We start from the raw sequence: 18,098 nt of genomic DNA, 5'->3' as shown, positions 1-18,098 counted from the left end.
TATGATTTGAGTGTTATAATTTGAAGAAATTTTAGAGGGATAAGAAGACCCGGAGGTGAGAAGTAGGAAAAGGTGAGATAGACTTGTTTCAATTTACTTAAGTTATTGTTCACACTTTAGGCTTAAGGTCCGCGTGGTTTTGTCTTTCAAAAGGTGTCTCAAGTGTTTAAGGTTGGATTCACACTTATAAAACATATCGTTGGCTTACACCAAACTGATGCGAAACCTTTTACAAGTCTTAACACTCCTTCCGCACTAGTGGAATGGTTATGTGAGGCCCAACAAATGGACTACACGGGAGATCACATGATCGAGTCTATGCCCTAATAGCAAATTTGAAAGGGGTAGGAAGGAGGTGAGAAGAAAAGGAAGAAGATGATGATGATGAGAGAGATATTTGGTCCAATTTACTTAAGGCATTGTCCATGCTATGAGTCTAAGTTCCACATGGCTTTGTCATTCAAAAGATATCTCAAGTGTTTGAGGTTGAGCTCACACTTATAAATCACATCGTTGGCTTATCCAAACCAATGTAGAAACATTTTACAAGTCTTAACATTGAGCTCAACGGCTAAGCAGCTTGGCTCGGCCCCAGCATGGAATAAGCGGTGGAGCTACAGAGAGGAAGATTGTCTGGGGTTCGGTCTTTACAATTTACCTTGAACCGAGAATCTGAAGAAGTAGAAAAGGAAGGCAATTGGAGTAGCGGGTTTTTAGGATTCGATGAGAAACTGTGGTTGTGATTGTCCGAAGTTGTAACCGTCTTTTGGTACATAATAATTGAAGGGATTGAATTGTAGATACATTTTGGGTGCGTTTGATAGAGCGATTGGATTGATTTTCAAAGCTGTCGAAAAAATCTGAGTTTAAAACTGTGTAATATATTGTGAGGTGTTTGACGAACTAAAAGTTGACACTAGTGAAAAAGCTATTGAATTAAAATATTATAATAAATTTATAATATTAGATTTTTATAATTTTATAATACATTTTATTATGAAATTATAAATATTTTAAAAAGATTATCTTAAAATTTAATAATATTATATTTTATGTTTTTATTTGACTTATTTTATTACAAATATTTTTATTATACTATTGTGAAACTAGTATTTTATAAAATAATTATTTTATTAAATATTACAAATCCAGCATTTATTGTGGAGCCCATACTAGTTTTTTTTAAAAAAATTAAGAACTCAGCACTTATTAGTATTTATTGTGGGCCCCAAGAAAATTTGTAGGGAAAAGAAAGGAAGGCAATTCCGCCTTCATAAGCTTCCAATCGGAGCTTATGAAATACCTACAATCAGCGGTTCCGCAGGTCCATTTGGTAGGCGTTGGATGCTAGCGGGCTACACAGCAGAATCGCTCAATTCAACGTCTTACCAAACAGGAGGAAAGACTCCATATTTTTTTTTCTTTCTATAATATCTGCTTGTAGTAGTTGATGACTTGATGGTCATTAATAGTAGGATTTTTGGACTCCTAAAACCAAGCATTTTGTTATTGGCCTTCATATAAGTCCAAGCCCATAAGGCCCAAAGGATGGCTTTAACTTTTAAGTATTAATTTTGTGCTTCTTACTGAGTATTTGGTTGCCATTTAGAGTGTGGAGTGACGATGTGATGTGGTGAGAATCTCAAACTCATTTCCTTGTTTTATTGGATTTTGAAAGGGTGAAATCTCAAACTCATTCCACTAGAGAATAGAGAATAGAGATACTCACTAAAATGGAATGGTGAGAATGACTATCCTCCCTTGTGGAGAATGAGTTTTAATATACAAAATACTATTTTACTCGTATTATAAATAAATGACATCTCCTAATCAATTGAAAATATTGTACTAATCTTTTTTTAAGAGTGAAGGGATAATATGAAAATTATACTATTCAAATTATTACACTCATATTCATTCTTTATTTCCTATCATATACTCACGATCACACTCATTCTACAATTTCCTTCCCAAATATTATTTCTGGCAGATACCTATTTTCGTCCATAATAACCATATCTTGGAACTTCAAAATATCTTCACAAGGAAATATAAGTATACAAATTACATTTACACAGGAGTGCTTTAGTCAATATGGGCCTTATTCTTACATTCATAACTAACCATCATAGATGCTCCATAGCTACTCTCAATCATCACCATCACCGTCTCCATCTTAATCTCTGCTACTTCTGTGGTAGAATTTTCCCCGAAACAAGCTTGGAGACTCAATTAGGTCCAGGTGGTTCGTGTGGTGGCACGAACCCACCTCGTCCATGAATCTTATCTGAATATTGATTATTCCACAAATCATGGTTGCTGCGTTCGTAGAGCCGCCGATTAAGTTCAAGTGGGATGGAGCCAGATAGTGGATTATTGTAGAGATACAAATGAGTGAGATTGGTTAAATTGCCAAAAGAAGATGGAATGTGTCCATGTAGATTGTTGTTGTGGAGGGAAAGCTTATTAAGGGACTCCAGTTGGCCTAATTCTTGAGGAATTGAGCCACTGAGTTCGTTTTCAGAGAGGTTAAGGACCTCAAGATGAGTTAACAGACCAATTGAGGACGGAGTTTTCCCCGAGAACCGATTAGTCGACAAGTCAAGGTAGATGAGCTTGTAGAGCTGACTGAGTTCTGGTGGGATTGAACCAAAAAGTTCATTCATGCTAAGATTGAAGTACAAAAGATTGGGGAATGATGAGAAGGGAAATTTTTGGAGTGTACCAATCAGTCCTGAACTGGCAAGGTATATTCCAGTGACTTTCCGGGCGTCGCTGCAAGAAACTCCGATCCAGTCGCAAGGACTTGTTTTGTTTGCAGGCCATGAAGACAAGAGAGGGTTGGTTTTGCTGTGAAGGCTAGCCTTCCATCTGAGAAGAGCATTTGCTTCATCAGTGGAATAAGAAGCAACGTTAAGAGGCAGATTCGGTAAGGTAAGAAAGAGGACAAGATAAACACTTGAGAGGCTCATTTTGGATAGTTGGAATTCCATTGTTTTTCTTCTTTTTTGGTGTGTACATTATAATTCTTCTGCAATGTATATATATATAAAGGTTACAGCTTGAAATGATCTCCCAGTTTTTCCTGCTACAGGATTATTTGCATTATTGGGAGGTAAAAAAGTTGGACAATGATGCCTTAACAACCGGACAATGTTTACATCATTGTGTGTGTGTGCAGGAACTCTCAATTGAAGATAAAATGCAACAACGATCGTTTAAGAAGGTATGAGCATGTATAACGTAAAAATAGCAGTACAATGATGAGAAGAATCGATAGAATTTGTATAATAAAGAGTAAGGAGCGTAGAGCAAGACTTAAGGGACATGACTTGAAGTAGTAAGAAATATATGGATTCAGTAGAAAGTTGATGAAAAGTATGATTCTAAATAGAAAGGAATGACGGAAACGAATATACATAGTGGATTCCTGTTTCATTTTTTCATACTCAAATAGCCGACCCCATGCTTTTGGGATAAACACTTGGATAATGACAATTAATACAAAAAAGGGAAAAGAATCGAATTGCCCCCTGAACTTTGATGATTGGGTCAATTGAGCCTCTAAACTTCATTTTGGGTCAAACAGGTTCCTGAACTATAATGAATGATATCCGTTACCCCTTTGTCACATATTTCATCCAAATTTGCTTATTTAACCCATTTTACCAACGTACAAGGGGGTTAAATGAATCATTTTTGTAAGACACATGGCATCCATGTCGGTAACATGTAAGGTATTTAACTGAAAAAACTTGTCAAATTAGCGAATTTGAATGGAAAATGTGAAAAGGGGTAACGGAAATCATTCATCATAGTTGAGGGGCATGTTTGATCCGAAATGAAGTTTAGGGGCTCAATTAATCCAATCATTAAAGTTCAGGGACCATTTCGATTCTTATCCCAAAAAAAAACTAATAAAAGTACGAGAGGAAGATAAGATAGAGGAATGATATCATCTTCTTCCAATATATATCTAGCAGCAGCAGCAGCACAATTTTACTCTGCAGTATCAACCTATCAGATTACAAAATTTTCTCTCAATCAATTAATTCAAAATGGGTTCCACGTTCTTCTTGTTCAATGTCATTACTTTTCAATTTTTCTGTTTCTAGTCATGCGACTTTTTGACACTTGCATTCTGCTGCTGGAAAAATGCTAGCCATCATTGTATTATGAAAATGTACATATACAAGTGATGATAAGTCTTTAAGTCTTCTACTCTATTTGATTTAGCAGAGCCACTTGCCCTTTATTCACATATTATGCGATAAAAATGTTAGGAATTAACCTCCCTAACTAACAACGAATAGCAGAAAGATCAAAGAAAAGAGACAATAGAAACATAAGATTTTACGTGGTTCACCCTTCACGAGAGTCATTGCAGTTAACTTTCACTATGTCAAGAAAAAGGTACAATGAGTATTCACTTTAGGTTGCATGCATGGCAGAAATTCAACTCATGTAAACTTTATTCTTGTCTTTTCCTTTCCTAGCTTCTGTCCATTCACGGTGATTCTTGGGTTATCTCTATATCCCTGTGCAGAAACAAATAAGGAACAACAACCATAACCATTTTTTACCAAACTAAGTATAATTCCATCTCTGCCATGTCGTCTATAAAATGGTAAATATAGCTTTTTCAATAAATTGATTACCACTACCCCATGCAAAGTGAAAGAGACCATAAATGGGTACCACCAATTTTTGTTTCTACCTTATATGGTCTGTTTGGGCGTGTGTTGGGTTTTCAGCTGCTGTGGTGATGTGCTGTGAGTTCTAAAACTGTGGTGCTGTGCTGTGAGTTCTAATGAAAAAAAGTGTTTGGTGCGTCAATTAAAAAACTGTGTTGAGGTGAGGTAATTATGTAGTTTTGCGTTTGACAATTACAAATTACGTTGAGGTGTGATGAGAGATAATTTGTTGTTTAAATTATACATTGGAATAAATATATTGTTACATAAATTAAACATTATTGTATTTTAATGTCTAATATTCTATATATTGAAGAAAAGATCGTCTTTAATTACATATATATATAATATTAATATATATTTCTAAAATTACGTTAAACTTATATTTCAAATAATTCTGCTGCAATCATATCTCGTAAAGTCGTCATTTCAATATCTTCTAATACCCCGACGTCGACCTCATTTGCATAGCCATAAGTAGCATTGACGTTGACCGATTCGTCATTGTACGTAGTAAAATCTTCATCCTCAAGTTTGTGCAAGCGTACGAAATTATGTAGCGCCATACAAGCCACTACAATCTTCACTTGAGTTTCAAACGAATATGATGGCATTCGTGATAAGATCAAAACAGTATCATAATCAAAACAGTATCATAATCAAAACAGTATCTCACAAAACAGTATCATAATCAAAACAGTATCTCACAAAACAGTATCATATACAAAACAGTATCTCACAAAACAGTATCTCACAAAACAGTATCATATACAAAACAGTATCACATACAAAACAGTATCTCACAAAACAGTATCATATACAAAACAGTATCACATACAAAACAGTATCTCATACAAAACAGTATCACATTTGCATTTACAAACTGGGTTGGAGATGGTCTAATGGATTAACCCATACTTAGACCTACAGAACAAAGTGCAAGACCATAATAGGCAAAGCTCTTTCCTGGCAGGGTAAGTATAAGGACACAGGTTCCTTGTATACCGCATTTAATTTATGCAATATAGATAATGCAAAGTATATATGTTTCCTGCATGTATGATGCTCGTTAAAGCAGATTGAATAGAACAAGATTCATGGGCAAAGCTTGGTTGTATAAGTAAGGGAGAGCATGGTTTTATGGGCCGAATCCCCACTTTTCTATGCATCAATTCACTAGCCATTCAATCGATTGTCAAGAGGGGAATCTTTACGATATGGATTTAGCTTTCAGCCACAAGCAAAAGACAACTTTAAAAACAAACGGATTTTTTTCCCCTCACCCTCAGTCAATAATTTGTTTTTAATGGGGGGTACAAAAGACTAGTACAATGGTCCTCAATCGAAGACCAAGCAAGAGCTGGGCATTAACGCAAGCAACTATCAGGGCCTATGATCACCATTAATCAAGTTCAGCTAAATACATTATGATTATCAAAGAACGAATATAGGAGAATAGCAAAATATCTAACGGAGTAGAAAAGCAAACACTCACCCAACTACTCCTCTACTGCTATTCTGAAAGAGATCCAGCTACTTTATGTGCTGAAACGAACCCGATCCGATGTCACGTTTCAACGCTATTTTCGTCGATAAAAAACGCATACAAATGTTAAGAGAACGGATAACAAGAATTGATGAACAAAAATACCAATAAACAAGAAAAAACTCTTTGGAAACTACCTCAATCATGCCATTTGACAGGAGGATGTCGTGCTTCAGGGAGAGAACAGTGGAGGAGCGGCTGGACTTGTTGTAACTGGTAAAAGAGAAGATGATAGGGTTGAGGGTAGAGTTGTAATAATAAAAAAATTAGGAGGACTTTTCTGACATTTCATTAACGTATCTGACGGAAGATTTAGCGTCCCGCGTGCGTTTAACTTCCACTTTTTTGCTGCTACCACATGCCCAAACACAAATAACCCAGACGCATCCATATAAAACACAATGAGGTGCGTTTTGCAGTGTTTGAACTCACTGCCAAACATACCCATAGTCAACCAAACTTTGGAATATCCTATCACTTGCATCCTGCTGGAAGATAGTGACATCATTTTATCAAGACTATGCAAGTACGAACTGTCCAAACCATATGGATTCGGAAGATCCTGAATTCAATTCTCACTAAAAGCAATATCTTTGTGATCATGCGCTGAAATTTGACCCAACTTATCATGTCGTTAGGTTAGATCCTTTTTTGCACGCATACCCATATAAGATATTCAAAGGAGAAGCTTGTATAGTATCATTCTCAAAAAAAAAAAAAAAAAAAAAAAAACTTCAGACTCAAAAGGCTATTCCATTCCCAAGGTTTTCCATCTAGACAACGCAGTGCACAATATAATTTGAACTCATTTGAGATTATAGTGAAGCTTGGCAGTATGTTCAATGTACAGAACAAGTACTCTTCACGCATAACTACGTTCTTGAGATCATGTTTTGCAGAACTATAATATCAAATAACTATAATGTAGCGCTAGGTTTAGTATTTTTTGGGCTGACCAATGCACCCTCTACATTTCAGAGTCTAATGAACGTCATTTTTAAACCGTATCTCCGGCGGTTTGTCCTAGTTTTTTTTGATGATATATTGGTGTATAGTCGTTCACCAGAAGAACACGAGAAGCACTTGTCTGTGGTACTGGAATTATTGCTGCAGCATCACTTGTTTGCTAAGGCCTCTAAGTGCAGCTTTGGAGTGTCCCAAGTTGGCTATTTGGGTCATGTAATCGACAAGGATGGGATGCGCACGGATCCAGCCAAGGTCCAAGCAGTGAAAGAGTGGCAGGTTCCCAAGACTGTCAAGGCTCTCCAGGGATTTTTGGGGTTAACGGGGTATTACAGAAAATTCATTAAAGGTTATGGTTCTATAGCAGCCCCGTTATATCAGCTGCTTGCTAAGGAGGCTTTTGGGTGGAATGAGGCTGCTAATGCGGCATTCACAGCTCTTAGAGATGCAGTCACTTCAGCACCAGTGCTAGCACTTCCAGACTTCAATCAAGTATTTGTCATCGAATGTGCTGCATCGGGCTGTGGAATTGGAGCAGTTTTAATGCAACAAGGGCGTCTGATTGCTTATTTTAGCCAAACCCTTAAAGGAAGAGCCCTTCATCTCTCGACATATGAAAAAGAACCGTTGGCCTTGGTATCGGCTGTCAAAAAGTGGCGCACTTATTTGTTGGGACACACATTTCAAGTACGGACAGATCATTACAATCTAAAATACCTCATTGATCAACGGATAGGAACTCCTGTGCAACAAAAATGGGTCAGTAAGTTATTTGGGTATGATTTTACTATTGAGTTCAAACAATGCAGGGACAACCAGGTGGCTGATGCCTTATCACGGCAGCATGAAGAATTTAAGCAGGCACACTCTTCTATTTGTGCCATCACAGTTCCAACACTAGATTTGCTCCAAGAAATTAAACTCTCTTACGAGGGAGATAATTGGGTTCAAGACATTCTTAGTAAGCTGTCCACAGAGTCCACCGCAAGTAGCAGGTTCAGTTTAAGAAATAGGGTTTTATTCTACAAGAATCAGTTGGTTGTGGGGGAGAATGCAAGAGTAAGGGACAAGGTGCTGGGACATGTGCACAGTTCCCCGCTAGCAGGGCATCCGGGGTACGATAAGGCTTTAAAAGGGGCTCAAAAGGATTTCTATTGGCCGGGGTTGAAGGCGGAAGTCAAGGCATTTGTTAGGAAGTGTGAGAGGTGTCAAACCACCAAGTATGTCAATGCACAGCCATATGGGTTGCTGCAGTCATTGCCGATTCCTTCCAAGATATGGGCTGACATTAGTTTAAATTTTGTTGAAGGCCTACCTATATCTTCTTGGAAATCTGTCCTTCTCGTGGTTGTTGATAGATTATCCAAATATGCGCATTTCTTGGCGCTATCTCACCCATATACTGCTGCCTCAGTAGCTCAAGTTTTTTTAGACAATATCTTTCGCTTGCACGGCATTCCGGAGTCCATGTCACCGATAGAGATTCCGTGTTCACTAGTCAATTCTGGACAAGGTTTTTTGATCTGCAGGGAACTCGATTGAACTTCATCACTAGTTACCATCCCCAGAGTGATGACCAAACGGAGGCGGTAAATAAGTCGATTGAACAATACCTGAGGTGTTTTGCAGGGAGTCAACCCAAGTCATGGGTAAAGTGGCTGCCTCTGGCTGAGTATTGTTATAACACCACACCTCACTCCAGCACTAAGTTAACTCCCTTCGAAGTGGTTTATGGGAGAGCCTCACCTTGACTTTGTGATTATATCCCCAGAACTACTGCAGTTGCATCAGTGGATGAATATTTGAAATCTCGGGAGGAGATGATGAAGACTCTTCAACACAATCTAACAAAGAGTAACAACAGCATGAAGAGATTTGCTGATAAAAAGAGAACCCCACTCTCCTTCAAGGTAGGCGATGTGGTTATTTGAAGCTGCAACCATATCGACAAATTTCTGTGGCTCAAAGACGAAATCTTAAGCTGGCTCCCAGGTATTAGGGGCCTTTTCCAGTTATTCAGCAGATAGGTTCAGTAGCATACAAGCTCGACCTTCCGCCAGAGTCTCTTATACACCCTATATTCCATGTTTCGCAACTGAAGCAACATATAGGAGATCATACAGTGTTGTATGCTACTTTACCACCAACTAACGCAGAAGGGCAGCCTCTGCCACTCCCAGAAATGGTTCTAGATCGTCGTTTGGTGAAGAAGGGAATTTACTCAGGGGCATAGTCGTAAATTAAATGGCAAGGGCAAGATGCCTCAGAAGCAACATGGATTCCTTATAGCAAATGGGTGGAGCAATTTCCAGACCTTGTGGACAACGTCTTTTGATGGGAGGGGCTTTGTCACATGTCCAAGAAGTCGACGTCGTTTTGAGTTATATGAGCTTTTAATGTTGATCGTCAGATTGGCAAAGATGATGGAGGGTCAAGATGGTCTATTTTGGGATATATATAGTATGTGTTTTCTAGGGTTTGTTTGGTTGGATGATTATCAGTGTTTTAGTTATCTTGTTCTGTTCATTGGAGAGTGGCCTCTCTCGAATAGGCTTGTTAGTTTCCCTTATGTTGTTGGTGTTTATACTTGGGTGTGTAACAAATTGGTATCAGAGGCAGCCTAGATTCCTAACTCTATGGCATATTTAGCTTCTTGTTCGATGTTCCCCGATCGTTATGCCTGTCTAGGTTTGAATTTCTCCAATCGATTTTAGGGGTGGGATGTCAACTTCTGGTGATGAAAAAGATTGGGTGGCTTGAGGCTCCTATTTTGAGTTCCCTAGATTTAATGGAGGAGATCCCACAGCCTGGGTTCATGACACAAATCGGTATTTCACGATGTACAAGACACCAGCGCACCAGAAAGTTCATATAGCATCCTTCTACATGGTTGATAAAGCTTATAATTGGCTTCATAGGTTTTATAAAACTGAGTTTTCAAATCAAGTAAATAGTTGGGAGACATTCGTAGATGCAATTCAAATTAGGTTTGGGTTTGTTGGAATACATGAAGGGTTGGCCCAATTGATGGAGGACAATGATGTAACCATGAAGATGATGCAAGACATCTTGCTTCAACTTCAGATTTTGAAAGAGAAGTCCGTTAAAAAAAGAGATGGATTCCATGATTTTGCAATTGAGGTGTCAGATGAGATTGAGAGGGAAGCTAAGGAGATGGAGGGTGGTGGACTGAGAAAGGACATTGAGGTCTCTGATGTCGGTATATGCTACCAAACAACTGGGAATGAGGTTCAACAACATCAAAGTTCGCAAGAACTCTTAGTTAGTAGCCAATGCCTGGTAGGTGTTCGACAAAAGGTACTTGAAGACTGAAACTGAGGAAAGCTTGGAGGCATCTAAAGATCACAGTGCACAAAAAAAAATGAAGAGAAGAGTGCAATTAGTGAGCACGAGGAGCCACGAAATCAATATTTGATTTCTAATATGAGACACTTAAAGGAGGTGTTATTTGATCATATTCATGTGTCATTATATGTAGACCAAGCAAGCTGTGTTTTTGGGGAGTTGAATGGAAGAATTGGTTTAGGATTGCTTGATCCATCAACTGTGGAGATATTAGAGCACCTGCATCAGTTTCCCTTAACACATTCCCTAAAATACAGACAAAATGTCATTTTTCCCTATTTTATAGATTTTCTATCCAACCAACGCTACATTAGATTACTTATCATATTCTCTATTGCATTAAAATAATATTTATTTCTCTTTCCTTTATTTATTCTATTCATATAAATTATTTCTATTTAAAATAATAAATTAATTACATTTAAAACAATAGATTAATTAAAATAATAAATTAATGTTATTAAAAATTGGAGAAAAAAATTGAGGAGAGAAAAAGAGAGGAGTGAGGAGAGAGAGAGAAAGGGATTGAGGAGAGAGAGAGAAAGAAATGAGTGAGGAGAGAAGAAAGAGGAGAGAGAAAGGAGTGAGGAGAGAGAGAAAAAGTGAGGAGAGAGAGAGAGAGGAGAGAGAAAGAAGAGAGAGAAAGAGGAGAGAGAAATGAGTGAGGAGAGAGAGGGATTGAGGAGAGAGATGAGTGAGGAGAGAGAAATAAGAGAGAGAAAGAGGAGAGAGAAAGAAAGAAAGGAGTGAGGAGAGAGGGAAAAAGTGAGGAGAGAGGAGAGAGAGGAAGGAAAAAATAAGGAGAGAGAAGAGAGTAAAGTAATAAAAAATATTATTTTATGTTTAGGGAAGTGAATAGTGGTTCTCTAGATGTAGGGAATCACTGTTCATGTTCTGTAAAATAGGGAACCTCTAGGTAATCTGATGCAAAACTCTATTTTGACAAATTCTCTATAATTTTTCCCTATTTTACAGACAGATCCATGTTTAGGTAATCTGATGTGGATACTCTTAGGCTTGGCAAAAATACAAGGGAGGGATTTTTATTTTGAGTCTTACAATGGTGAAATGGTGGGTTGGGTAGCGAATATGGAGTGGTTAGTTGCATGGTTGGGGAGAGGAAATCAAGGTTGTGGACGAATGATTGGTTTGAGACGGAACTTTATGAGTTTGATGCTCAGTATGGCAAAAACAAATGTGCAGTTTTTTTCTTCGAGGATAGTTTCTTGCGATAACTTACAAGAATTTGGTGACAGTATCTTGTTCATGACTGCTTGGTTAAAGTGTGTTCGCCACCTGAATATACTTCTACACTGGAGTTGCGTAGTCAAAACCTATTGCACATTGAATATATCTATACTTGGTGATACGACTACAGACTTGAAGATTGTTGCTCACAAGCATTTCTACCAAGTTGATTTTATGGAGATGCAGCTTCAAACTAATTATAATGATCAAGTTAGAATGACCATTGTATTTCCATTTGATCCAGGAGATTACAAATGTTATATTGGTAATGGTGGATTCCAACACCTTGTGGACAAGGTGTTTTTGAGGGGGAGGCATTGTTACGAACCCTATGATATTTGTATGGGCTTGGGCCTAGTCTAATACAATGGACTGGTTTCTTGAGTCATGTCTAATTGGGTCCATCAGTGTGGAAGTATTAGATTCGTCTGAGCACTACAGCAGAGGATTGGAGAAGAATTTAGACTCTGTGTTGCTTCGTTACATCTTGGAGACCGCCGATCTCGAATCCGGCAACTATCGTTGAGTGTTGATTGCTTGAGTTATACTTGGGTGTGTAACAAAGTCGTTACAGAGAGAACGGGTGAGAGATAGAAAATAGAGATGGTGTGCAACAGGAAGGAAAGGAATAGAAAAATGAATTAGATTTAAGGTATTTTCTCAACAAAGAAACAAACCCAGTTCTTACAAAACCACCTCTCTTTCTTCTTCAGCTTTCCCATTTTCATATTCAGCCTTGGATCTTTGATATATTATTTTTTTTTTTGTTATTGGATGCTGTATTTGTTCTTGGATCTGGAAGCATTAGTTTGATTTTTGGGTTCTCATTCTTCGTGGGATTTTTGTCCCCGTATAGGTGAGAACCCTACCACGACAGTAAGATCCCGAATCCGTAAACTCTTTCCTTCGTGGGATTCTGTCTCCGTATAGGAAGAGCTTCTATTTTGAAGTCAAGCTTTCCGGAAGGTTGAAATATTTTGGGTTCTTTCCTTCGTGGGATTCTAATCCCGTTTAGGAGGAATTTCACCACCACTTTTGATTTATGAGTCTATTATATTATATTATTGTGAAAATAGTATTTTATAAAATAATTATTTTATTAAATAATACAAAGCCAGCATTTATTGTGGAGCTCATATTAGTTTTTTTTTAAAAAAAATTAGGAACTCAGCACTTAGGGCGAGTTTGGTGCTCCATTTTGGTGGACCATATATTGTTCTTTGTCAAGCCAATTTATTATACGGACTAACCAAACAACATTTTATGGGCTCTAAAACCCAAGCAATTTTCCAACAATTTATTGTTCATTTTCAAAAATTGTCCTGATTTGGACCATTTGACATGTCATTTGCTTGAATACCCTTAATTATCATTGCTCTGGACAACAATGCCCTCGATTTGGACCATTTGCAGAATTCAAGTATGTAGTGCAAGTAGGGCTGTTATTGGTACGGTTACCGTTACCAAACACGGAATACCGTTACCATACCAATTCTTTCGGTAACTCAAAAAATGTTACCGTTACCGTTACCGGAAGAGTCGGTATACCGATGGTCGGTATACCGATCGATCGGTAATGGTAAGTCGGTAATTGGTAAATTTACCAATTCTTAAAACCTATTTAAAAAAGAGAAGAAAAAAAATGTATCAAGTAGCATTGTGCTTAATAGTCATTGTATGAGACTACAACACTTTCATCTTGCCTACAATATCAATAATAAAAATGATAGATTAATGAGAAGAATCATTGTGCTACATGTGAATAAGAGAAAATACCTATCAATCGGAGAAAAAATGAAAGGAGAATTCACATAACATTATTCCAACAATCTATAACGGAAAATCTTTCATTTCATTAATTTCTAATATTTTTAGTATCCGAAGTGTTTTAAACTCCATAGCAGGAAAGCTAAAAGAAATAAGATAAATAAAGATAAAAGACCATAATGGAAAGGGAGAAGAAAAACATGTAATCAATACCAACAAAGCATTTTGTTATGTAACAAACACTGCTTTAAAGTTAATGAAATTGCTAAGAGTGATATATAAATGATAACCCTAAAAATAATCAATGGTCTAGATTAAATTAGATCAATCTAATGGTCATGATTAAATAAAACTAAAACTAAAAATAATATTAATATATATTTAATATATATGTCCGTAATCGGGAAATTTACCGGTTTTGAACTTTGCTTACCGTTACCATTACCGAAATCATCGGTAAATTTACCGTACCGAATAATTGGTAACGGTATACCAATCTTTTGCTATTTTCGGTAACCAATTCGTCGGTAATGGTATACCAGTGGATAATTTACCATACCAGTAACAGCCCTAAGTGCAAGATTGATACAAAAGGTGGATTAATAGTTAATATTAATTACTTTTTAATGGGCAGCTAATATAGTAATTTGATTGAATTAAATTTTGCTTAAGAGTGAAGGTAAGACGCATACCAAATCAATGAGCACACATAAATGGTAATAGTTGGCAATTTCTTAAATATTAATAATTATTTTATCAATACAAATTCTTTAAATAATTATTAATATTTAAGAAATTGTTTATTATTTATTTGCATCAATAACAATTTTAATGCATAATACTCCTGCATGTAATTTGCGCAACAATTTTAGCATCATATATGCCATTAGCAAAAGCACACCAAACACCTACAAGCATTTCAGGAATCATATATGTTACCATTTATTATCTACAATATATGTTACAATACATGCTACTGTCAAAATTATCTACCAAACTCACCCTTAGTATTTAATGTGGGCCCCAAGACAATTTTTAGGGAAAAGAAAGGAATGCAATTCCTCCTTCAAAAGCTTTGAATCGGAGCTTATGAAATGCCTATAGTCAATGGTTCCGTAGGTCAATTTGGTGAGGCGTTGGATGCTAGCGCGATGCACAACCGAACCGCTCAGTTCAACGTCTTACCAAATAGGAGGAAAGACTCCATATTTTTTTTTCTTTCTATAATATCTGCTAGTAGTAGTTGATGACTTGATGGTCCTTAATAATAGGATTTTTGGACTCTTAAAACGGCGCATTTTGTTATTGGCCTTTATATAAGTCCAAGCCCATAAGGCCCAAATGATGGTTGTAACTTTTAAGTACTACTTTTGTGCTTCTTATTGGTATTTGGTTGGCATTTAGAGTGTGGAGTACTGACGATGTGATGATGGTGAGAATCTCAAACTCATTCCCTTGTTTGATTGGATTTTGAAAAGGTGAAATTTATTATCCCTTCACTCTCCATTCTCTATTATGAAGAATATAGATACTCACTAAAATAGAATGGTGAGAATGACTATCATCCCTTTTAAGGAATGAGTTTTAATATACAAAATACTATTTTACTCGTATTATAAATAAATGATATCTCCTAATCAATTGAAAATATAGTACTAATCTTTTTTTAAGAGTGAAGGGATAATATGAAAATTATACTATTCAAATTTTTACACTCATATTCATTCTTTATTTCCTATCATATACTCACGATCACACTCATTCTACAATTTCCTTCCCAAATATTATTTCTGGCAGATACCTATTTTCGTCCATAATAACCATATCTTGGAACTTTAAAATATCTTCACAAGGAAATATAAGTATACAAATTACATTTACACAGGAGTTCTTTAGTCAATATGGGCCTTCTTCTTACATTCGTAACAAACCAACCATCATATATGCTCCATACCTACTCTTAATCATCACCATCACCGTCTCCATCTTAATCTCTGCTACTTCTGTGGTAGAAATTTCCCTGAAACAAGCTTGGAGACTCAATTATGTTAAGGTGGTCCGCCTGGCCTTTTCCCACTTGGTCCACGAATCTTATCTGAATATTGATTATTCCACAAATCATGGTAGCTGCGTTCGTAGAGCCGCCGATTAAGTTCAAGTGGGATGGAGCCAGATAGTGGATTATTGTAGAGATACAAATGAGTGAGATTGGTTAAATTGCCAAAAGAAGATGGAATGTGTCCATGTAGATTGTTGTTGTGGAGGGAAAGCTTATTAAGGGACTCCAGTTGGCCTAATTCTTGAGGAATTGAGCCACTGAGTTCGTTTTCAGAGAGGTTAAGGACCTCAAGATGAGTTAACAGACCAATTGAGGACGGAATTTTCCCCGAGAACCGATTAGTCGACAAGTCAAGGTAGATGAGCTTGTAGAGCTGACTGAGTTCAGGTGGGATTGAACCAAAAAGTTCATTCATGCTAAGATTGAAGTACAAAAGATTGGGGAATGATGAGAAGGGAAATTTTTGGAGTGTACCAATTAGTCCTGAACTGGCAAGGTCGATTCCAGTGACTTTCCGGGCGTCGCTGCAAGAAACTCCGATCCAGTCGCAAGGGCTTGTTTTGTTTGCAGGCCATGAAGACAAGAGAGGGTTGGTTTTGCTGTGAAGGCTAGCCTTCCATCTGAGAAGAGCATTTGCTTCAGCAGTGGAATCAGAAGCAACGTTAAGAGGCAGATTAGGTAAGGTAAGAAAGAGGACAAGATAAACACTTGAGAGGGTTATTTTGGATAGTTGGAATTCCATTGTTTTTCTTCTTTTTTGGTGTGTGTACATCATAATTCTTGTGCAGTATATATATATATATATATTTGTAAATAAAGTTTACAGCTTGAAATGATCTCCCAGTTTTTCCTGCTACAGGATTGTTTACATTATTGGGAGGTAAAAAAAGTTGATGCCTTAACAACCGGACAATGTTTACATTATTGAGTGTGTCTGTGATGAGAATCTCACATCGGAATATGGTGGATTTCGATGAATTTGTTGATGAGAATCTCACATCGGACTATGGTGGATTTGGAGTCTAACTTATAAGGGAGGACAAACCTCCTATTGTCAACTTAGGTTTTCAATAAAGAGTTAAAAACCCAAATTTAGGTTTTCAATAGAGAGTTAGATCTAAATTTATGATGTTAGATTTGGACCCCCATCCCGTATGACGGGTATTCATCAATGTGCGCGGCGATTCTCATAGGAATACCAGAGGAAGATAAGATAGCATACAAACTATCCTCTCTCTTATATCAGAAAAGGGAAAAAGGAAGGGGAAAAAAAAAAAAAAGCTTATACAGAAACCAAACCATTCATTCAGAACTTTTACTAGTACTTTAGGACACAAAGCTAGTAAGTCTACATAGGAGTACTTCTGGCCAATATGGGCTTCACCTATACTTGTTCAGGTGAATTACCTGCCACCAGGTCCTGGAGTTTTACTTGAACCTCCACCATTCTGCAAATCATGGTACACGAGTTTCGAGAGACGACTAAGTTTTGGTGGTATGGAACCAGACAGTGAATTATTGTAGAGATGCAGATCAGTCAGCTTGCTCAAATCACCAAAAGATGCTGGAACTGAGTCACTTAGCTTATTTCCAGAGAGGTTAAGGACTTGAATATGCATTAACAGGCCAATTGATGATGGGATTTTCCCTGTAAACTGATTACTTGACAAGTCAAGATAGACGAGTTCAGAGAGCTGACTGATTTCATCTGGGATTGAACCATGAAGTTCATTCATGGTGAGATTGAAGTATGAAAGATTGGGGAAAGACGAGAATGAGAGTTCATGGAGTGTGCCATTTAGGCCTGAATTGGCAAGATTGATTGCAGTGACCCTTCCACCATGGCAAGAAATCCCAAACCAAGAGCAAGGACTGGTTTTGGTTTTAGGATGAAGAGTCATCCATGAAGGCAAGAGAGGTTTGGTTTTGCTGTGAAGGCTGGCTTTCCATTTCAGAAGAGCTCGTGCTTCCTCTGGTGAATCAGAAGCATTAACATTGACAAACAAAGGTAATATAAAGAACAAGCTTATCTTCAAGAGTTGCAATCCCATTGCTGTGTGTTTTTGTGTATTGCTTATTACAATGTATACATACATTTATAGGATTTTACAGCACATTTTCCTTTGAAATATTATTGGCATAGACTTAAATGCTGTCGTGGGTCTAGGTCGCCATTGAAATGGTCGGAAAACAAGCAAATTATTCAGTGTCGATTTCTGGATTTGTCGATGTCAGCGTTCACTTTACGTTGCTGAAACGGCAGAAAATTCTACTCATGTTAACTTCATTCACTGTCTATCATCTTCTTCCAATATATCTATCAGCAGCAGCATAATTTGACTCTGCAGTATCAACCTATCAGATTACAAAATTTTCTTTCTCATTCAATTAATTCAAAATGGGTTCCACCTTCTTCTTGTTCAATGTCATTACTTTTCAATTTTTCCTGTTTCTA

The 18,098-nt window shown here is 37.2% G+C and overlaps 3 protein-coding genes across 3 annotated transcripts; all 3 read right to left on the bottom strand.

Annotated features, from left to right (window-relative positions):
* Positions 1–1,951: 1,951 nt before the first annotated feature.
* On the bottom strand, positions 1,952–2,972 carry LOC120000692 (probable leucine-rich repeat receptor-like protein kinase At1g35710). Its single transcript, XM_038848819.1, has 3 exons — positions 2,270–2,972; positions 2,112–2,192; positions 1,952–2,037 (listed from the first exon to the last, which is right to left on the bottom strand). Exons 1-3 carry the CDS (start codon positions 2,970–2,972, stop codon positions 1,952–1,954), a joined length of 870 nt encoding a protein of 289 aa, XP_038704747.1.
* LOC119999885 (probable leucine-rich repeat receptor-like protein kinase At1g35710) lies at positions 1,981–16,418 on the bottom strand. The gene is made up of 2 exons (XM_038847676.1): positions 15,539–16,418; positions 1,981–2,143 (listed from the first exon to the last, which is right to left on the bottom strand). Exon 1 carries the CDS (start codon positions 16,416–16,418, stop codon positions 15,633–15,635), a length of 786 nt encoding a protein of 261 aa, XP_038703604.1. The 3' UTR covers positions 1,981–2,143; positions 15,539–15,632.
* Positions 16,419–17,046: 628 nt separating this feature from the next.
* On the bottom strand, positions 17,047–17,694 carry LOC120000691 (probable leucine-rich repeat receptor-like protein kinase At1g35710). Its single transcript, XM_038848818.1, has one exon. It carries the CDS (start codon positions 17,692–17,694, stop codon positions 17,047–17,049), a length of 648 nt encoding a protein of 215 aa, XP_038704746.1.
* Positions 17,695–18,098: the final 404 nt, after the last annotated feature.

Source organism: Tripterygium wilfordii, chromosome 6 (genome assembly GCF_013401445.1).
Source record: "Tripterygium wilfordii isolate XIE 37 chromosome 6, ASM1340144v1, whole genome shotgun sequence".
In the NCBI taxonomy this organism is placed as follows: domain Eukaryota; kingdom Viridiplantae; phylum Streptophyta; class Magnoliopsida; order Celastrales; family Celastraceae; genus Tripterygium; species Tripterygium wilfordii.
Note: the sequence above shows the minus strand (reverse complement) of the source record. Positions and strands in the feature narration are given on the sequence as shown.

Coding starts and splice junctions, on each gene's coding strand:
- LOC120000691 (XM_038848818.1), bottom strand. CDS start 17,694: ATGGGATTGCAACTCTTGAAGATAAGCTTGTTCTTTATATTACCTTTG.
- LOC120000692 (XM_038848819.1), bottom strand. CDS start 2,972: ATGAGCCTCTCAAGTGTTTATCTTGTCCTCTTTCTTACCTTACCGAAT. Junction 2,193..2,269: donor AGATAAGATTCATGGACGAG/GTGGGTTCGTGC, acceptor ATTCTACCACAG/AAGTAGCAGAGATTAAGATG. Junction 2,038..2,111: donor TATGATGGTTAGTTATGAAT/GTAAGAATAAGG, acceptor TTCCTTGTGAAG/ATATTTTGAAGTTCCAAGAT.
- LOC119999885 (XM_038847676.1), bottom strand. CDS start 16,418: ATGATGTACACACACCAAAAAAGAAGAAAAACAATGGAATTCCAACTA.